The sequence below is a fragment of the Gossypium hirsutum genome, chromosome A13 (assembly GCF_007990345.1).
Source record: "Gossypium hirsutum isolate 1008001.06 chromosome A13, Gossypium_hirsutum_v2.1, whole genome shotgun sequence".
NCBI classification, from domain to species: domain Eukaryota; kingdom Viridiplantae; phylum Streptophyta; class Magnoliopsida; order Malvales; family Malvaceae; genus Gossypium; species Gossypium hirsutum.
The window spans coordinates 108246546-108266343 of record NC_053436.1 but is presented as its reverse complement, the minus strand read 5'-3'; the positions used below and the strand labels follow the sequence as shown (position 1 = coordinate 108266343).

The 19798-nt window shown below is 34.3% G+C and overlaps 2 protein-coding genes across 2 annotated transcripts; both read left to right on the top strand.

The window, feature by feature from the left end:
• The first annotated feature begins 5521 nt into the window (after positions 1 to 5521).
• Positions 5522 to 7253, top strand: LOC107938034 (probable 2-oxoglutarate-dependent dioxygenase AOP1). Its single transcript, XM_016871068.2, has 3 exons — positions 5522 to 5980; positions 6120 to 6441; positions 6769 to 7253. Exons 1-3 carry the CDS (start codon positions 5604 to 5606, stop codon positions 7039 to 7041), a joined length of 972 nt encoding a protein of 323 aa, XP_016726557.2. The 5' UTR covers positions 5522 to 5603; the 3' UTR covers positions 7042 to 7253.
• Positions 7254 to 15030: 7777 nt separating this feature from the next.
• LOC107938006 (probable inactive 2-oxoglutarate-dependent dioxygenase AOP2) lies at positions 15031 to 16415 on the top strand. Its single transcript, XM_041084833.1, has 3 exons — positions 15031 to 15407; positions 15629 to 15863; positions 16161 to 16415. The coding sequence occupies exons 1-3, from the start codon at positions 15031 to 15033 to the stop codon at positions 16413 to 16415; spliced, it is 867 nt and encodes a 288-aa protein (XP_040940767.1).
• Positions 16416 to 19798: the final 3383 nt, after the last annotated feature.

Below are 19798 nucleotides of genomic sequence, written 5' to 3'. Positions count from 1 at the left end.
TATCTTCTTATTTTTATCATATATACGTCTTAGAATGCTCGAAAAACCTAAAAATTGTGATTTATCGTTGTTCGGTGCGCAATTCTGCAAAATCAACACAATCCACCACACGCCCGTGTGGCTCCTGCAGCTTGCTCTGACACTCCAATTATTTCTCATTTTTGGCTTATTTTGCTCCCAATTTGTAACACCCCTAACCCGTATCTGACACCTGAATAGGGTTATGAGGCATTACCAGACAATACATCTCACTCATATACATTTATACAATCATAAACAAAATTCATTCACAATGTCCTTTACGAGGTCCTACAAGACCTTTAAACATGCTTAAGAGTGGTCCGGGACTAAACCGCTCACATATAAAATTTTCCAAACACTTAGAAATATTTCATGAAATCATAGGTTACACGTCCGTGTGAACAAGCCGTGTGCCTTACATGGCCACCTGACATGTCCGTGGCGCAGGCCGTATGAAAACAGGGCATACATACTGACTTATACCACACGGCCAGAGACATGCCCTTGTGCCTTGGCCGTGGTCGAAACTGACTTGGGTCACACAGCTAACCACACGCCTGTGTACCCTTTGAAATGGTCACACACGCCCATGTACCAAGGCTGTGTGCCTCACATGGCCACTAGACACGACCGTGTCTCTGCTGGTGTAGACAAAAATAGTCCATTTGAAAAGCCAATTTTGCCACATTTTTTCTCATGCATATCAATCAACCTAAATAGTATCATTTCAAGACATTTATAAACAACCAAAAACCAACCAATATGTGAACATATCATATCATCTATACATAACAATCTCAATTACTCAATTCCATAACCAAAACATGTCATTTCAATATACTAAAATCATCTAGATTGCATAACTTCTAAATGCATTTCATCATTATCTTAACACCTATTATATTCCATAAAACTTACCATTTCCAAATCCCATAACTAATCCATCACATAAGCATTATAAACATTATATAACTTACCAAACACTTAATTCAAGCCAAATTTAATGCTATACATACCAAATTTACAAGCCAAATCTCACGACTAACATCATGACTCAAAATATACCAAAATATCACAAGCCTATACATGCCATATACCATATATAAAAGGTTACCGAAAATACCAACGAGATAATTGATAGTGTGATGACGTATTCCTAACGATCCCTAAGTCCGCATTAGCTTCAAAAATCTATAAAACACAGACAAATAACACGCAGTAGGCTTCATAACTTAGTAAGTTCGCACCAAAAATACTCAACAGTTCATATTATCTAAATCATCAACTAATAGACACTTAGTAGTTCTCATATCATCATTCAATTCTAGCTCATAACCATTTATCATGTATATACCATTTCATCAAGCTTCATACACATAGTATCAACTACCACATAGGTATCGTACGTACATGTACTTCCCGTATTTATTTATTTATTTTATTATCACATCTTTGTTTAACACATTGATTCATTTGGAAATCTTTCAATACTCTAAGAACTTGCACACCTAGTGCATTAGTGATTAGTCAAAGCTATAACAATTTTGCACATTTAGTACCACTACATTTAAACCGAAGCTATCTCAGTATCGCATACTTAGTGCCTCATATAGCCGAAGCTATTCCAATTCGCACACTAAGTGCTATTTATAGCCGAAGCTATTTTGAAACGCACACTAAGTGCCAAATATACTCGATTTGTCGTCATACATGTTCATAGTCACATGTATATATATACATCTTATGCATTATCAAAGCATTAAAGACATAATTGTAACAAATTTTATCACGTACGAACTTAACTCGTACTCAGAATAGACGAATCGGATCAATTACTCTATAATCTTCGATTTTTCTCGATCTAAATTCGAGTTCTTTCTTTCTTGATCTATATGTATTCAAAAGTAACCCATTTAATCACCAACTCATTCAATTGAATCCATAAACATATATTTGGGAATTTTTGCACTTTAGCCCCTAAACTTTCACATTTTAACATTTTAGTCCCTATTTCATAAAACACAAAATTCACACAATTCAATTTAAACACATGCTAGCCAAATTTCATAGGGACCTTTAGCAGCCCTAATCTTTCATTTATTCACACCTTTAACCTCACATTTTCATATTTTCACAAATTAATCCTTAATATGCATTTTTACTCAAAATCACTTTATAAAACACGTATATCAAGCACTAAGCTTTTATAATTCATCATCAAACATCATAAAATACATGAATTCATCAATGGTAACTTCCAAAATTATCAACACTTTTAAAAATTGAGACTTTGGCTAGCTAAAACACAAAACAACAATCACAAAAACATAAAAATCATCAAAAACCGATCAAAGATCATACCTTAATCAAGACTCCAAAGTGCCAAAATTAATAAAGCTTCAAAACCTATTCTTCTTTCTAATATTCGGTTGAAGAAATGGGAAAAGATGGACACCAATTTGTTTTGTTTTATTTTATTAGCCTTAAATTATAAATTACTTATTTAACCTTTGTTTATAAACATTTAAAACATCAAATACATGCCCATTTATGTCCATTCCCACTATCCATCGTCTAATTACAACATATGGACTTTTCATTTAATAAGCCATGACAAATAAACACCTTTACCATATAGAATGCAACTTTTGCATTTTATGCTATTTAGTCATTTTTCTCAAATTGAGCTATTAAACGATAAAATTAATTCACGAAATTTTCACACGTGCATATTCACATACTATAAACACAAAAAATAATATTAAAATAATTTTTTGATTCAGATTTTTGGTCCCGAAACCACTGTTCTGACTAGGGTTTAAACTGGACTGTTACACAAGTGCTCTATTAAGCATTAAAATATGAATTTAAAGGATGAGGAGTATAAAAGTCACAATTAACATTGGATAATCACCCAAAACCGCATTTAGAATAAGGATAAAACATGTTAGTTTTAACATTTATCAATTCCTCACAAACTATTAGGAATTTACTTACCACCTATTGTTCAATGTTGGGTGTGGCTACTAACTAGAAAAAAAAATGAATTGTACCTCAGCAAGTCATGTAAGGCTATGCGAAAGCACTGGATTTTGGGTATCTTGGGTATCCTGATCTTGGGTGTCACTTGGGCTATATGATAGAGATCTCAATTTTTCAATATATTATTGCAAGAATGCACTCAAAGCTAGTGGGATGGAAATCTAGCTAAATTACTTTCTCAAGGAGTTCATCTCACCCTCATTCATTCCACTTTTTTAGCTATTCATCTTTACTCTTTCTAATGTGTTAAAGCCTCAAAGAAGATCACATGCAATATTGATAAGATTCTTTGAGACTTTTAGTGGGCTATTACAAAAATGAGAGGCTTTTAGTAAATTCATTACTAAGTTGGTGATTCAGTTGAGAGTAGCATCAATTCAGTAAAACACTTAAATATAGGAATAGATAGATATTTCTATGAAAAAAACTGTTTATTTCAGTTTTTGTATAATATTTAGTACATGTAGGTTCATGGGGCTAGCCCTTTCGTCTCGCAATCCATGTAACCTTTGGCAATTCCTTTGCTTCAAATACGCTTAAGTCAATCTAACTCTCGCCAAGTGAGGATTCTTGCAAAATTCCTCTAATGCACCAAAATATAGTCAAAGCAATCTCAAAGACAAAAGAAGCTCAAAAGAGCAGAATAGCCACAGAAACGCAATGCACACAATGTGTTTGAGTAAATGCTCTAAATATATTCTTTGACTCAAAGGATAAAATATAATGGATGGGGAGGCTCTCTATTTATAGTTAAGCTCCCCCAAAACCGATGACATAGATCGAATTACATCGATGGACAAGATTAAGTCTATATACAATAAAGGGATTTACAGAATCTCCAAGATTACAAAATCAAATCTTACCAGATTACAAATCTTCTAAGATTACTTTCCCTATTTTTCCAAGGTAGCCCTAATTTACTATAAGTTCCTAGGTTATAAAGACTTTAATAGATGGGCTTCATCACTTGTTCTTCGAATTGACCCAGTTTAAGTGGGTCAAATAAGCCCCATTTAATATATAAACTTCCATGAGATACTTTTTGTGCTTTTGTCATGAGCTCTGAACCGCGGCCCGTGACACAAGGACGTAGCTAGAGGAGGCCAGTGGTGGCCTTGGTCCCCTTAGCTAATTGGTATAATACTATTTTTAGTCTTTTTTAGTTATAAAATATTAAATTTAAGTATTTTTAAGGCAATTTTTTTTTACCTTTAACCTCTCAAATTTTTAAAACTTTATTTTAGCTCTCAGTAAGAGATTCCTAGCTTCATTCCTGAGTACATGAATACAATACTTAATCTTTTTAAATATTCTTTTGAAAGATAAATAGGCGAATAAAACGAATAAAAACAAAAGTCAATAGGGGACAAACAAAGCAGGCATCCTCAACACCAACAAGAGTCAATCCAACATCACGGTACACGCCACTAAATAAGACATAAAATCCGACATGAACGACAAAAAACAATTACAGATATTTATTTATTCAGTAGCAAAGAGGTAGCAGCCATTGCAAACGCAAAGCAAAATCCCTGACCGCCTGCAACAATACAGCCACCATAACAGTTCACAATGATCCCAAAAAGGAAAGTAAAATGTACAGTCGCCAAAGCAGAACACGAATGATATTTGTTATATGCATGCATTCAAATTTGAGGGCTAATTACTAATTAAGTAGCCATAACTTACAGTTATATTTGAATCATTCAAATGAGAGGAAAAGGAAGACAATCTTATTTATAGGTCAATATGTTTTACTAGAAATGAATAATTTTAACTATTCTTTATATGTAATAAGTAAACGTAAATTGATGGAATATAAGAATATATGTTTAAAATTTTTCTTTTAATAAATGTCGATAAAGTGTATTATACACAGAAATTCAAATTTGAGTACCGTATTAATTGTCTTTTCACTAGTGCACCTCTCTCGTTTTGCTTGGATAATGTTTTTTTCTTTTCCTTTTTTTGGGCCAAAATATAACATTTATTAGTAACCTAAATGGGTATTCTGGTCGATGTCATTATTATTAGTTTTTGGTCAATGATGTATTCACGTGAAAAGAAGTCTAATATTTTTTACATAAAATTAATATATTACTATATATGTGTTGAATTAGTAGACTTGAATCGTCATGTTTTCTTTTTTAAAAGGAAAAAATACTTCGTTTCACTAACAAATCAAAGAGCTAAACAGTCCACGTTTACATTTCGTCTGCCCAAAATAATTAACTTGTTTGATTTGATACATTATATAAAACTGAGTTTTTTCAGTTTGATGAAATTTGAATTCAATCCTTAATTTTATATTAAATAGCGTAAAAGTTTTCCTTTGACCAGTGTACACCAATGGATGATCAAATTAAAACACGGGGAAATTAATAGAGATGTTTCCTAGGTTGTTTCTCCTCGCCTCGCTGCCTTTGAGAAAATGCTATAAAAAGACCTAAATCCTAACGTAAAGAGAAACCAAGTTAATTTACAAGCTCATTTAATTTAAGAAAACATTTCCTTAGAGCATTTAAAAAAAAGTTTAGAACATGGGTGTCAATGCTGAGATTGAGTTTCCAGTCATTCAATTCCGTTCATCAGATTTGGAGAGAGGGACTGATGGATGGCACCGTTTGTGCAACAGGGTTCGAGAGGCTTGCGAGACTTTTGGCTGTTTCGAGGTGGTGTATGAAAAGATAACAACAAAAGTTCGAGAAGAGACATTTGGGTTAATGAAAGAACTGGTTGAGGTCCCATTGGAAAGGAAACAGAAGAACGCTAGTCCCATGCCTTACCATGGATGGGTTGGACCATGCAATCAGGTTTCTTTGTTGTATGAAGGCTTCGGACTTGGAGATGCCTCCAACTATGACTCTGTTAAAAGTTTTGCTCAACTTATGTGGCCTGATGGTCACCCACGCTTCTGGTAACAATATTTTTTTTTACCTTTTTAATTTTTAGGTTATTTTAAGTTACTTGTTCTAGTGATTTTGAGTTCTGAACATTTTCTATTCGAGTTGAGTGAATTTGAGTTATTGACATTTTCATTTGATCTTTTGTCACAGCAACACTGTACATACCGTGGCGACTCAAATAGAGGAGTTGAACAAGTTAATCTGGTTAATGTTAATTGATAGCTATGGATTAGGAGAGAAATGGGAGTCAGTGATGATAAACTACAAAACGCTAGTGCGGTTTATGAAATACATGGCCCCTCCACCTGGGGAATACGAGAGAGGACTCTTTGCTCATACTGATAAACCTGTTAGCACAATCATTTGTGATGATAATGTTTCAGGGCTTGAAATTGAGGTTAATAATGGTCAATGGATCAAGTTGTCTTTATCTCCTTCTTCCTTTTGTTTTGTTGTTGGAGATCCTCTCAAGGTATGTAAATATTTTTTTTCTCCGCAAACAAATAAAATTTTATTAGAAATTTAGGCAAGTAAACAACCAAGCCACACTACAACTAGTCCACAATTACAAAAAATAACCAAAGCTGGGAGAAATTTCAAAAATAAAATATAAAATTTAATTGTCAAAATTTTGCACAATTACCATAAAATACTTACTAATGTTGACACAAGAATTTGGTTCTAAATTTTGAATTTACCTTTCTGGTAATAAAATATGTTCGAGAAATATTAGATCAATGATACTGAATGTAAATAATTATCATAAAATACTTATTAATGTTGATTTTAAAAATTATAGGCATGGAGTAATGGCAGATTAAAAGCGGTGAATCACAGAGTAATGATGAGTGGAGATAAAGATCGATTTTCTCTAGCAGCCTTCGCCATTCCAGTTGAGGGTACCATAATTAAGGCACCCAAAGAGCTTATAGATGAGCAGCATCCTCAGCTTTACAAGGATTTTGATTTCATGGGCTACTTCCTTTTTGCCTTCTCTGACCCAGCAAAGCACATTGACTCCGGCGAGCAGCTCCAAGCCTATGCTTCTCTCTCACCACCGATTTCTTATTGAAATCATGCCCATATTGACAAGTAAAAGCCCGATTTTGGCTTAAAATTAATTTTAGAAATAATAAATTTGTGTCTCATATTCAAAATCCATTACTATGTTCTAGTTAGTTATAATTGCATTATGCCAAAGACTTAAATTTATCATGTCGAGTGATTTTTTATGTATGTCATGAATAAGTAATGGAACTTCCTTTGTTTTTTGTCTTGTAAAAATAATTATGATGGATTAATGCTGGAAGACTTGTTTGGATCCAACTTGACTTGGCTTACAAACAATTAATTTCATGGTACATTCACTATTAGCTCCATGACTGAATAACTCTATAATTAATAAATGAAAAACTAAGAATTACCTGATCAATCCTTCCGTTGGCTCATTATAACTTTGAACGAATTGCTTAATAACAACTGAGAATGAATCAGTGTTTGATAACAAAACATGGTCTTGTGATGAGGTTTTCTTTCTTACTAAAGTGCGGTCGATGTTTTGGATCAAATCCAACTTATGCTTACTGAATCTTCTCGGTGAGGCAGTCCTAAGGATAGTGTAGTTTTGACGAGGAGGATTGATAACCGTTTGACGATGGAGTGGGAACCTCCTTCTCCTGATTCCTTAAATTCAATACAGATGGCGCGACTATAGAGTGCCCAGGAATGACAGGTTCTGGTGGAGTATTAAGAGATGATAAAGGAGCGATGCTCGCTATGTTCTATGGTCCTCTCGGATTTTCGCTTCCATTTGTTGAGGAAATTGCATTAATAAATCTTGCCCTTACTCTTTTCATCCAATCGAAAATATTTATGCTAACGGACTGATTGTAGAACTAGATTCAAACATAGCAGTTTGTTGGTGTAAAAACAAATCGGATAAACCATGGAAGCTTGGAGGCATCTTTTCAGACATTGTTAGGATGGTGACAGAGATTGGTTCAGTGTTTTTCAAAATGCGATTCGTGGAATGGCATGACAGATTCATTAGCTAAAGTCGGAACGGAGAGGAGGTCAATGTTTAACTCATGGTAGTAGTGGATTTTGCGAAAGGCTGCAGATATAAATGGGCAATGAAGCTTACTGTTTGATGGTTTTTGAGAGTTATGGACTTTGCATATAGGGACATCCTGTTATACTATTTGCTATTTGAAATTTGCTCAATTGGGTGGTTTCAGGCAGCATTTCATTCAACATTCTTTTGAATTCGTGCTTGAAATGGTTTTACTTTGCAGTTGCCTTTTGGTGTTTTATGGACTTTTTGCCTGTTGTTTTTTGGTGCTTGTAAGGATGCTTGTCTTATTTTTGTGCATCTTTATCGCACATTTAGGTGTTTCATCTTTCGCTTAGGCAGCAGTGTTGTTGAGGCTTAAGGGTGTTGCGTTTGTATAACTTTTGGTTGACTCTCCTGTTTTGGGCTTTTAATCAAACCTTTAATTTGGCCGACAAAAGAACAACTTCAAGGTGCACTCCCTTTGCTACTATCATATATGACTAGAATTTAAAATCAAAGATGGACGGTAGAAAAAATTGTGGTCTGTTTTCCTATCTACGAGACCAAAAATGAATGAGCTGACTTATTTTATTTATTTTTCAATATGAAAATTAAGATGTGAACATAATCAAATCATAGATTAAAAAAATCAGATAAATTGGTTAGTTGGTCCAGAATTAATAGTTTGTTTGATTGGATACATGATTGAGAATAAATTTGAATTCACCAACCTCTTAATTTTATATTTGACCGGTGTACCTTTTAATACGTAATCTTCATGCGAAACTAATATTCTAATATTTTGCTACATAAAATTATTACTTAAATCTTTTACTAAAAGTGTATTGAATTAATAAAAAGGAATCGTGGATAATGCTTTGCATGGATTTTTGGGAAGTTCAATTGCAAATTTAGAATTAAAATCAAATTTTTTTGTTGCAATTGCATTCATATTGCATTATAAGTTAAATTAGTTAACGTTCAATTTAAAAAATAAAAATAAAAATTCTAATTACATTATTCAATCTTTATTTTACAATATAATAGCTAGAACTAATTACTTTTTCTTTTTTAATTTATAAAGTTTTAAATTAATAATAGTAAAATTACACTTTAATCCCTAAAAATAATAAAAATTTGATTTAACCCTTTAAAAATTATTAAAATGATAAAATTATATTTTTACTATGAATATACAATTTAATTTAGGACTAAAAATATTTCAGGCTAAGCGACTACTCTCTGTTGTTCCAATAGGGTCGGAAGCGTGTAAATTATTGTACTAAAAAATCACACAAAGTTCAATTCCCAGGGAAGAGAGGTGGATCACATGGATCTCTTAAATACCAAGTCTTTCCTTAGACAGAATATCCCTTCTATAGTAATTTAATAGCACAATTAAATACTACTATTATACCCTCAAATATTGAAAGAAAAATAGGACAAGAAAGAACACAAGAGATTTAACGAGGTTCGGTAAATTATACCTACGTCCTCGGGCACTAACACCAGATGATAACTTTACTATCTCCAAAGTATTACAAACAAATAGAATTCCTTAAGAATTCTCAAATGGGAGAAGAGAGAAAACTAAGAGAGAAAGATTGGTTGGGATGAATTGAAATGAGAAATGAGAAATGAGAAGGCCTATTTATAGTTGAGGTTCAAGGACCAAACAATAAATAGCCCATTATCTCAAGGACCAAAAAAAATTATCCCATGCCACTTTTTCAAAGTCAACTTTAGGGTGCTAAACTTGCACCACTTTGTATTGTTTGCCATTAATGTTGTCTCCCATTAATGTTAACAATCTCCACCTTGAAGATTTGATTAGGATAATCACATCTTCACACACTTCCTTCAACTCCCCAAATTCGATAAAGCTATCTTTTGTAGTGCCTACAAATGCACTCTCGAGCGCCATACACCTGAAGGTGCTCAAATTCTCAGGATGTTAATCAAGTTCAAACAATGATTAAACTTGATTGTTGTTACCACCTTGGTCATCATATCTGCGGGATTATCTGCTGTCGGAATCTTCTGAAGTAGAATTTTTCCTTTTTCAAAGACTTCCCGCACAAAGTGATATCTTACGTCGATATGCTTGGTTCTTGAATGATAGACTTGATTTTTCGCTAAATGAATAGCGCTCTGACTGTCACAATATAAACTTATGTGACTTTGAACAACTCCTAAGTCTTTCAACAATCCATTAAGCCAAATAGCCTCCTTAACAGCTTCTGTAACTGCCATATATTCTGCCTCTGTAGTAGACACAGCTACTGTAGACTGTAAGGTAGACTTCCAACTCACTGGGGCTTTCGCAAGAGTAAACAGATACCCCGTAGTTGAACGACGTTTATCTAAATCACCAGCAAAGTCGGAATCAACATATCCAACTACAAACTGACCAAGTGCTTTATCCTGTTCAAAAATTAAACCAACATCTACGGTTTTTCGAAGATACCGTAGAATCCATTTCACAGCTTGCCAATGTCCTTTTCTAGAATCATGCATATACCTGCTCACAACTCCAACAGCTTGTGAAATGTCAGGCCTCGTACACACCATCGCATACATCAAACTCCCAACTGCATTAGCATATGGGACTTTCGCCATATATTCTCTTTCATCTTCAGTCTTCGGAGATAATTGAGCACTAAGTTTCAAATGAGAAGCAAGTGGGGTACTTACATGTTTTGTGTTTTCATTTCCACCAAAACATTGTAATACCTTTTTCAGATATTGCTTCTGATTTAAACAGAGCTTGCCTCTCGGTCTATCTCTACTTATCTCCATGCCGAGAATCTTCTTGGCCTCACCTAGATCTTTCATCTCGAACTCTTGATTCAACTGAGCCTTCAGCTTATCTATCTCATTTTGGCTCTTCGAAGCGATTAACATATCATCAACATACAAGAGTAGATAAATGAAAGATCCGTCATGCAGCTTCTGCAAATATACACAATTGTCATATTTGCTTCTTGTGTACTTCTGCCTTCTCATAAAGCTATCAAATCGCTTGTACCACTGCCTCGGGGATTGCTTCAATCCATATAGCGATTTGTTAAGCTTACAAACCCAATTTCTACCACCAGCATCTGTGTATCCTTCTGGCTGAGTCATATAGATCTCCTCTTCTAACTCACCATGCAAGAAAGCCGTCTTAACATCAAGTTGAGCTAGCTCCAAATTCAACTGTGCTACCAAGGCCAACAAAATTCTAATGGAGGAATGCTTCACAACAGGGGAAAATACATCATTGTAGTCAATTCCCTCCTTCTGAGCGTAGCCTTTAGCTACCAATCTTGCCTTGTAGCGAATATCCTTCTTGCTAGGAGATCCATCTTTCTTTGCGAATACCCACTTGCATCCGATTGCCCTTTTACCTTTTGGTAATTGCGCCAACTCCCAAGTATTGTTCTTCCTGAGAGACTGCATTTCTTCATCCATGGCGCTTTTCCATTTATCACTTTCTAAGCTTTGCATTGCTTCTTGATAAGTGATAGGAATATCATCAACAACGAGAAGGGCGTAGGCCACCATATCAGTAAATCGAGCAGGTTTACGAATTTCTCTCCGTGGCCTTGCAACTGCAACTGGTTCTGGTGTACTTAGTGGTTCTTGGGTCAGAACCTCTTCAACCTCTAATTCCTCCATTGTGGCTGGAGAATTAGACTTATTAACTGGGCAAATCCCCATCTGCTCAAACTCCACCTGTTTTGGAGTACACTCCACCTGCTGTGGAGTATTGCTCGTCTGAATACCTTTATCTGCTACATTTTTCAATGTGGCAGATTCATCAAAGGTAACATCTCTGCTACAGATCATTTTCTTTGTGCTTAAGCACCAAAGACGAAACCCCTTCACTCCAGAAGTGATTCCCATAAAGAGAGCTTTCTTTGCCCTCGGATCTAACTTTGACTCCTTCACATGGTAATATGCAGTGGTTCCAAACACATGTAAGGAATCATAATCTGTAGCCGGTTTTCCAGACCATACCTCCATAGGAGTTTTTCTTTCTAATGCAGATGATGGCAAACGATTAACAAGATGGCCAGCGTATGTCACAGCCTCAGCCCAAAATTGCTTGCCCAACCCAGCATTGGACAACATACATCGAACTTTCTCCAGCAATGTTCGATTCATACGCTCTGCCACTCCATTCTGTTGTGGTGTATCCCTAACTGTGAAGTGTCGAACAATACCATACTCTTGGCACACATCGAAGAACGGATCACTTTTATATTCCCCTCCATTGTCTGTCCTAAGCCGCTTGATTTTCTTGCCAGTCTGGTTTTCGATCATAGTTTTCCATTTAAGAAAAACTCCAACCACTTCATCTTTAGTTTTCATGGTATACACCCAAACTCTTCTGGAAAAGTCATCAACAAAAGTAACAAAGTAGTGTTTTCCTCCCAACGAAGGTGTTTTGGAAGGCCCCCACACATCTGAGTGAATATATTCCAAAATACCTTTTGTATTATGGATAGCAGTGTCGAATTTCACTCTCTTTTGCTTTCCCAGAACACAGTGCTCACAAAATTTTAATTTGCAAGCCTTTGCACCTTTCAACAATCCTTGCTTTGCCAGAATTTGCAAGGATTTTTCGCTGGCATGTCCCAACTTCATATGCCACAACTGCATTGAGTCCAAGTCTTTGTTACCGGAAGCTGCAGCGACTGCTCCAATAACTGTACTACCTTGGTAGTAATACAAGTTATTTTTCCTGATGCCCTTCAACATCACAAGTGCGCCAGATGTCACTTTCAAAACCCCATCTCTCATAGTAACAACTGAACCATTGGATTCCAAGGCTCCCAATGAGATGAGATTTTTCTTCAAACTGGGCACGTACCGAACATCAGTCAGAACTCTGGTTGATCCATCTTTATTCTTTAATTGGATTGAACCTATCCCAACAGTTTTACAGGCATTGTCATTGCCCATATAAACAACTCCTCCATTTAGTTCTACTAAATCAGAGAACCACTCCCGGTTAGGGGACATATGATAGGTACAACCCGAATCCAATATCCACTCTTCTGAATGGAACGACGATGATGATGCAACCAGTGATAGTTCAGAGTCACTAGTATCATGCTTAGCAACACAAGCATCTACAGCAGCTTTTCCCTTATTCTTCAGCTTTGGACAATTTTTCTTCCAGTGGCCTTTCTCATGACAAAAAGCACATTCATCTTTCCCGAGTCTGGACTTTGACTTTGATCTCCCCTTTTGAGTTTTCTTCCGAGTGTATGAACGACCTCGGACTACTAAAGCTTCTGTATCTCTGATTGAGTTTTTCTGTTTGTCCTTCTTTCTCTGTTCATAACTGTATAAGGCCGCACAGACTTCGCTCAGAGATATATCACTCCTGCCATGAAGTAGAGTAGTTTCTAGGAACTCAAACTCCTCAGGAAGTGACCCCAATAGCATCAAAGCCAAATCTTCATCTTTGAATGTCTCATCCATATTCAGCAAATCAGTGACTAACTGATTAAATTTGGTGATGTGATCATTCATTGTGGTACTTGGGACGTATGTGAAGCGAAACAGTCTTTTCTTCAAGTGGAGCTTATTTTGACTATTTTTCTTCAAAAATTTTTCTTCAAGTGCCACCCACAACTTATTTGCAGAAGTCTCCTTTGAAAAAGCATACCTCTGCTCTCGAGAAAGGCATGATCGAATTGTGCCACATGCCAACCGATTGATCGCCTTCCAATCTTTCTCCTGTACATCATCTGGTTTCTCTTCATCAATGGCAATGTCTAGACCCTGCTGAAAAAGGGCATCTAGAACCTCACTTTGCCACATACCAAAATGGCCCGTGCCATCAAAGATCTCCACGGCCAATCTTGCATTTGCAATTGTCGGTCTTGTCCACATGGACGATGTTGAAGCTCCTACACCGACCGTTTTCTCCATAATCTTTCAATATACCTAAGGAAATCTTTTCTGATGTGGAAGATCAGTTCAAACTGCAACCACAGAGCATACTACGATTAACCTTCGGCTCTTGATACCACTTGTTGTTCCAATAGGGTCGGAAGCGTGTAAATTATTGTACTAAAAAATCACACAAAGTTCAATTTCCAGGGAAGAGAGGTGGATCACATGGATCTCTTAAATACCAAGTCTTTCCTTAGACAGAATATCCCTTCTATAGTAATTTAATAGCACAATTAAATACTACTATTATACCCTCAAATATTGAAAGAAAAATAGGACAAGAAAGAACACAAGAGATTTAACGAGGTTCGGTAAATTATACCTACGTCCTCGGGCACTAACACCAGATGATAACTTTACTATCTCCAAAGTATTACAAACAAATAGAATTCCTTAAGAATTCTCAAATGGGAGAAGAGAGAAAACTAAGAGAGAAAGATTGGTTGGGATGAATTGAAATGAGAAATGAGAAGGCCTATTTATAGTTGAGGTTCAAGGACCAAACAATAAATAGCCCATTATCTCAATGACCAAAAAAAATTATCCCATGCCACTTTTTCAAAGTCAACTTTAGGGTGCTAAACTTGCACCACTTTGTATTGTTTGCCATTAATGTTGTCTCCCATTAATGTTAACACTCTCCAAGTCTTAATATAAAACTATAAGTACCGTATTCTTGGACCAGTTCATGCCCCTGGTTTTGCTCTGTTAATGTTTGATTATCTGCATGTGAAAACATATTCAACTATTTATTACCTAAAATAAATTAATACTTAAATCTTTTACAATTTCTGTGTTGAATTAGTAAGTATTCATGAAAAAAAATAGTAGCGTATAAAATTTCCTTTGACCAGTGTGCCACCTTGCATAACGAAACTAAAAAGCTGTGGAAATTAAAAGAGAAGTTTCTTACGTTGTTTCCCTTCGCCTCCCCACCTTTGGCAAAATATTGCTATAAATAGACGTAAGTTTCTTCATAAAGAGAAACCAAGTTAATCTACAAGCTATTTTAGTGTAAGAAAATATTTCCTTAGAGCATAAGAAACAATTAACAACATGGGTGCCAATGCAGAGATTGAGTTCCCAGTCATTGAGTTCCGTTCATCGGATTTGAAGCGAGGAACCGATGGGTGGCACCGTTTGTGCAAGAAAGTTCGAGAGGCTTGTGAGACTTTCGGTTGTTTTGAGGTCGTGTACGAAAAGATATCGACGGAAGTTCGAGAAGAGACGTTCGGCTTGATGAAAGAACTAATTGAGGTCCCAGTGGAGAGGAAACAAAAGAATGCTAGTCCCTTGCCTTACCATGGTTGGGTTGGACCATGTAATCAGGTTTCTTTGTTGTATGAAGGCTTCGGACTTGGAGATGCCTCCAACTATGACTCTATTAAAAGTTTTGCTCAACTTATGTGGCCTGATGGTCACCCACGCTTTTGGTAACAATAATTCTTTTACCTTTGTAACTTCTAGGTTTTTTTAAGTTACTTGTTCTAGTTATTTCGGATTAGGATCATTTCTCATTTGAGTTTAACAAATTCGAGTTCTTGGCATTTTCTTTTGGTCTTTTGTCCCAGCAACTCTGTGCATACCATGGCGACACAAATAGAGGAGTTCAACAAGTTAATATGGTTAATGATAATTGATAGTTATGGATTAGGGGGAAATGGGAATCAGTGATGATAAACAAAACGTTGTTGCGGTTTATGAAATACATGGCCCCTCCACCAGGGGAGTATGAGAGAGGACTATTTGCTCATACTGATAAACCTGTAAGCACAATCATTTGTGATGATCAAGTTTCGGAGCTAGAAATTGAGGTTAAGGATGGCCAATGGATCAAGTTGTCTTTATCTCCTTCTTCCTTTTGCTTTGTGGTTGGAGATCCTCTCAAGGTATGCATGTATATGAATGTGGTTAATGTTTAATTTTTAATTTACTCAAAACTTAACATGTATATATGATTTATGGGATAAAATATTAAATATATCGGTCAAAAAATTTGAACAATTACCATAAATACTTATTGATGTTGACACCAAATCTATGGTTGAAAATTTTGAATAAACCCGTTACTTTTCTCATAATAAAATATATAGAGAGATTTTAGATTAGTGATGCTGAATGTGTATAATCAACATAAAATACTTATGAAGTTGATTTTGGAAATTGAAGGCATGGAGTAATGGGAGATTAAAAGTGTAAATCATAGAGTTATGATGAGTGGAGACAATGATCGATATTCTATAGCAGCCTTTGCCATTCCAGTTGAGGGTACTATAATCAAGGCACCTAAAGAGCTGATAGATGAGCAACATCCTCAGCTTTACAAGGATTTTGATTTCATGGACTTCTTCCTTTTTGCCTTTTCCGACCCAGCAAAACACATCGACTCCGGGGAGCAACTCCACGCCTTTGCTTCTCTCTCGCCACCAATTTCCAATTGAAGGCACGTCCATGTAGAAAAAAATCTCGGTTTTCGATTAAAATTAATGCTATAAATAATAAAATGGGTTCTATATATGTGTAATTGTATTGTGCCAAAGGCCACTAAATTTATCATGTAATTGAGTCAACTAATATGTCATTTTATTATTTTTATTTTTATTTTTATTTATATAAAAAATCACAATGACAGGTATTTGTCTCCTAAGAATTATTTTATTCCACATGCAGTAGATAAAATAATTATCCTTTAAAAATAAATAAATAACAAATACATAAAATGTCCAAATAACAATTTTAGAGTGCAATCCCTTTACTAATAGTTTCTTTTTTCTCTAAGCCATTAATATATTAATAAAAGATAAACACTACAAGAAGAATTCCTTGAGAAAACAGTGACAAAAGCACTCCTTTTCAAAACACTATAAGGAGTGGATTTGGTTTGATTATAGTTGAAATTGAGTCACTGGTGGCGGCGTATAACTGGTTATTAAACAAAAACAAAAGACTTTAGTCACAACAAAATATATTTGCAAATATGAAAAGGAGACTAACCTGTATGGGTGAGATAGCATTTTTAAAAGCAGAGCAGCATGGCAATGAAATGACAAAAATATTAATGACAATAGGTATTAATTATAGGGTTATGTTTAAGGCATGGTGGTGAATGTTAGATTGATGATTAGAATATATGATTTTCATGTTATAATAGATTTTGTGATAATTGTATTGTTTAACTGAAATTACTGTTCTATTACTTTTTAAACAGAATAATTTAAATGAAGAAAAAAGAAAATACTCCTTTTACTAATATCATGTTGTATCTTTCAAAAAAAAATCATAACGTAGAGAGAGAAATTGAAGCCAGAGATGGACGGTGGATAAAGTTGTATCAATCACCCGATTTTGAGTCATTTCTTTCCTTCTCTTTTGTTCTCATTGGGCTGTCTGTGGATGGTTATTTTGGTGCTCAGCTTGATGCTCGGTCCTTTGTTTTGTCTGGTCCTATGTTACTATGTCTAGTTGGTGTTCATTACTTCAACGTGATGCGGTTTTCTTACTCAATTTCAACTTTCATTAAAATAATAATAATTTTATCATAAAAGAATATATGAGAAAATATATTTAATTTTTATATTTAATGAATTTATTATGATTAATTATTTTAATTCTATTTTCGAACTTCAATTATTTAATTATAATTAATTAAATAATAATTCAAAAATCTTAAATTAATTCTTAAGTTATTTCTATACTCAGTGAGAAAATGCATTCATTTGTGAATGCGACCCATTTCTCTAACTTTATTATTTCTATTCATTTTGTTTATTTGGTTCTAAATGCAATTCATTTTTTGTTTCAACGAACTAGGAGAGGGGCCGATGAGACATATGTAATTAGGGCTTAAATAATTTATGCTTAAGTTTCACCTTTTCATCTATTAATTATAAACTTATTTAGTCACGAAGTCATTTCAGTATAGTATTGTGACTAAGATCTCCCTAATTACATACCATTATGAAAATTACTTACTCAGTGCTCGTCCAATGACCTTGACATTTGTGTGTTACTCTCATAGGATATCCTTAATCTCTCTGAGATAAATTCATTCTCCCGATATGATCCTATTCTATCTATGGTAGTCATTACATTTTCCTTCAAAAAAGTAAATTACTATCAAATAGTAATTGTCGAAACCATTTTTTTCTTTGAAACAAAAACGTGGACCAACTTTGAAAATGAAATATGGAGTCGCCACCAATCTTTTTTGTTTAGGTGTGATTGGATCACCAAGAAGTTTGGTCATTTTAATAAAACATTTTGGTTTACTAAAACAACGATTTTGGTCTACGAACTTTGAGAAAGCGGGTTCAGGAGTCGGTTATGTATGAGGAAGGATTAGCACCCCCATTACGTCCAAAATTGGTACCAAATTGATTAAATACTGTCCTTATGTCTGAGATTTGAAAGAGTTTTTTGAAATGTGATTCCTTTTATAAACATTTGAATAGCCCAAGTTGGTCGTCAAAATTTTCTTGTTTCAGAGGAATACAGCATCACATCCAGTACGGTAGGAAACTATCCTTTATACCCTCAAAAACACGATAAATTTCGATTTCCAAAAGTTTATATGTTGAAAATCACAAAAGGATGCCCAATTATTTAGTCCAACGAAAAAACCGAAACCCAGCACAGTAGGGCACGATTCCTCGAATTTCTAAACATCGAACATTGCCTCATTTTAGAATTTAGAGAACACGAGTGAAATTCTAAAGGGATATTCGATTATTTTGACTAAACGGGAAATTGCAACCTAGCACGATAGGGCACGATTCCCTGAATTGCCAAACATCAAACATTACCTTCGTTTTGAAGAATTTTTAAAGACATGAGTAAAATTCCAAAGGGATATTCGATTGTTTTGAACAAACTGGAAATTGCAACCCAACACGATAGGGCACGATTCCCCGAGTTGCCAAACATCGAACATTGCCTTTGTTTTAAGAATTTTTAAATGAATAATTATAAAACTAGCTTAAAACACATTAATTTTGACTTGAAATAAAATGGCGTAATTAATCTTAAAGAGTTGGACTTTATAAAACAACATTTTGTAAATCAAAAGGAAAATAATGATCATGGGATAATACACACATAAGATACAATACTTGATGAATGAAGATAGCATAGCCTTATTTAATCAATTAACAACATAAGCAAATAAATATGACTAACTAAAAAAATAACCCAATTATAATAATGCACGGAGAATAATTGAGATGATAATACAAAAACGAAAATAATATGCCACAATAACATATGGAATAATATAAAACAAATATATCATAAAAGCTAGCATATGCTAGAATTTGAAATATTCTACATAAAAACTAGGGATATGTATATACGCACAAAAATTTGAGTTAGATCATCAAACAATAAAAATATAGAATAACATATAAACTTTAACATATAAATGAAATTCAAAATAAGTATTATAAGAAGAACTTTGAAAAGAATACTATACAAAATGATTTAAACCCAAAATTTATCGATAATATATAATATACATAAATATAATAATGGATTTCAATATAAATTTTTAAACCAATGGCGTACATGTTAGAAAGTTTTAAGATAAATAGATTATATGAATATAACCGTATAAAAATATTTAAAAGAATGTATATGAACTACTAACTATGTAATATGAAATTAATGATTGTACAAAAATAATTTGAAACGAGATTTATTCATCCACAATAATTAATATACATGAAGTAAAAATCCTAGTATAAACAATGCATATAAAAGAGGATAATAATATAAGAAAATATTAGAAACATACAAAGTATATAATACCAAAATTGGATTTAAAAGAAAC

Coding starts and splice junctions, on each gene's coding strand:
- LOC107938006 (XM_041084833.1), top strand. CDS start 15,031: ATGGGTGCCAATGCAGAGATTGAGTTCCCAGTCATTGAGTTCCGTTCA. Junction 15,408..15,628: donor GATGGTCACCCACGCTTTTG/GTAACAATAATT, acceptor GTTATGGATTAG/GGGGAAATGGGAATCAGTGA. Junction 15,864..16,160: donor TGGTTGGAGATCCTCTCAAG/GTATGCATGTAT, acceptor GAGTAATGGGAG/ATTAAAAGTGTAAATCATAG.
- LOC107938034 (XM_016871068.2), top strand. CDS start 5,604: ATGGGTGTCAATGCTGAGATTGAGTTTCCAGTCATTCAATTCCGTTCA. Junction 5,981..6,119: donor GATGGTCACCCACGCTTCTG/GTAACAATATTT, acceptor CTTTTGTCACAG/CAACACTGTACATACCGTGG. Junction 6,442..6,768: donor TTGTTGGAGATCCTCTCAAG/GTATGTAAATAT, acceptor TAAAAATTATAG/GCATGGAGTAATGGCAGATT.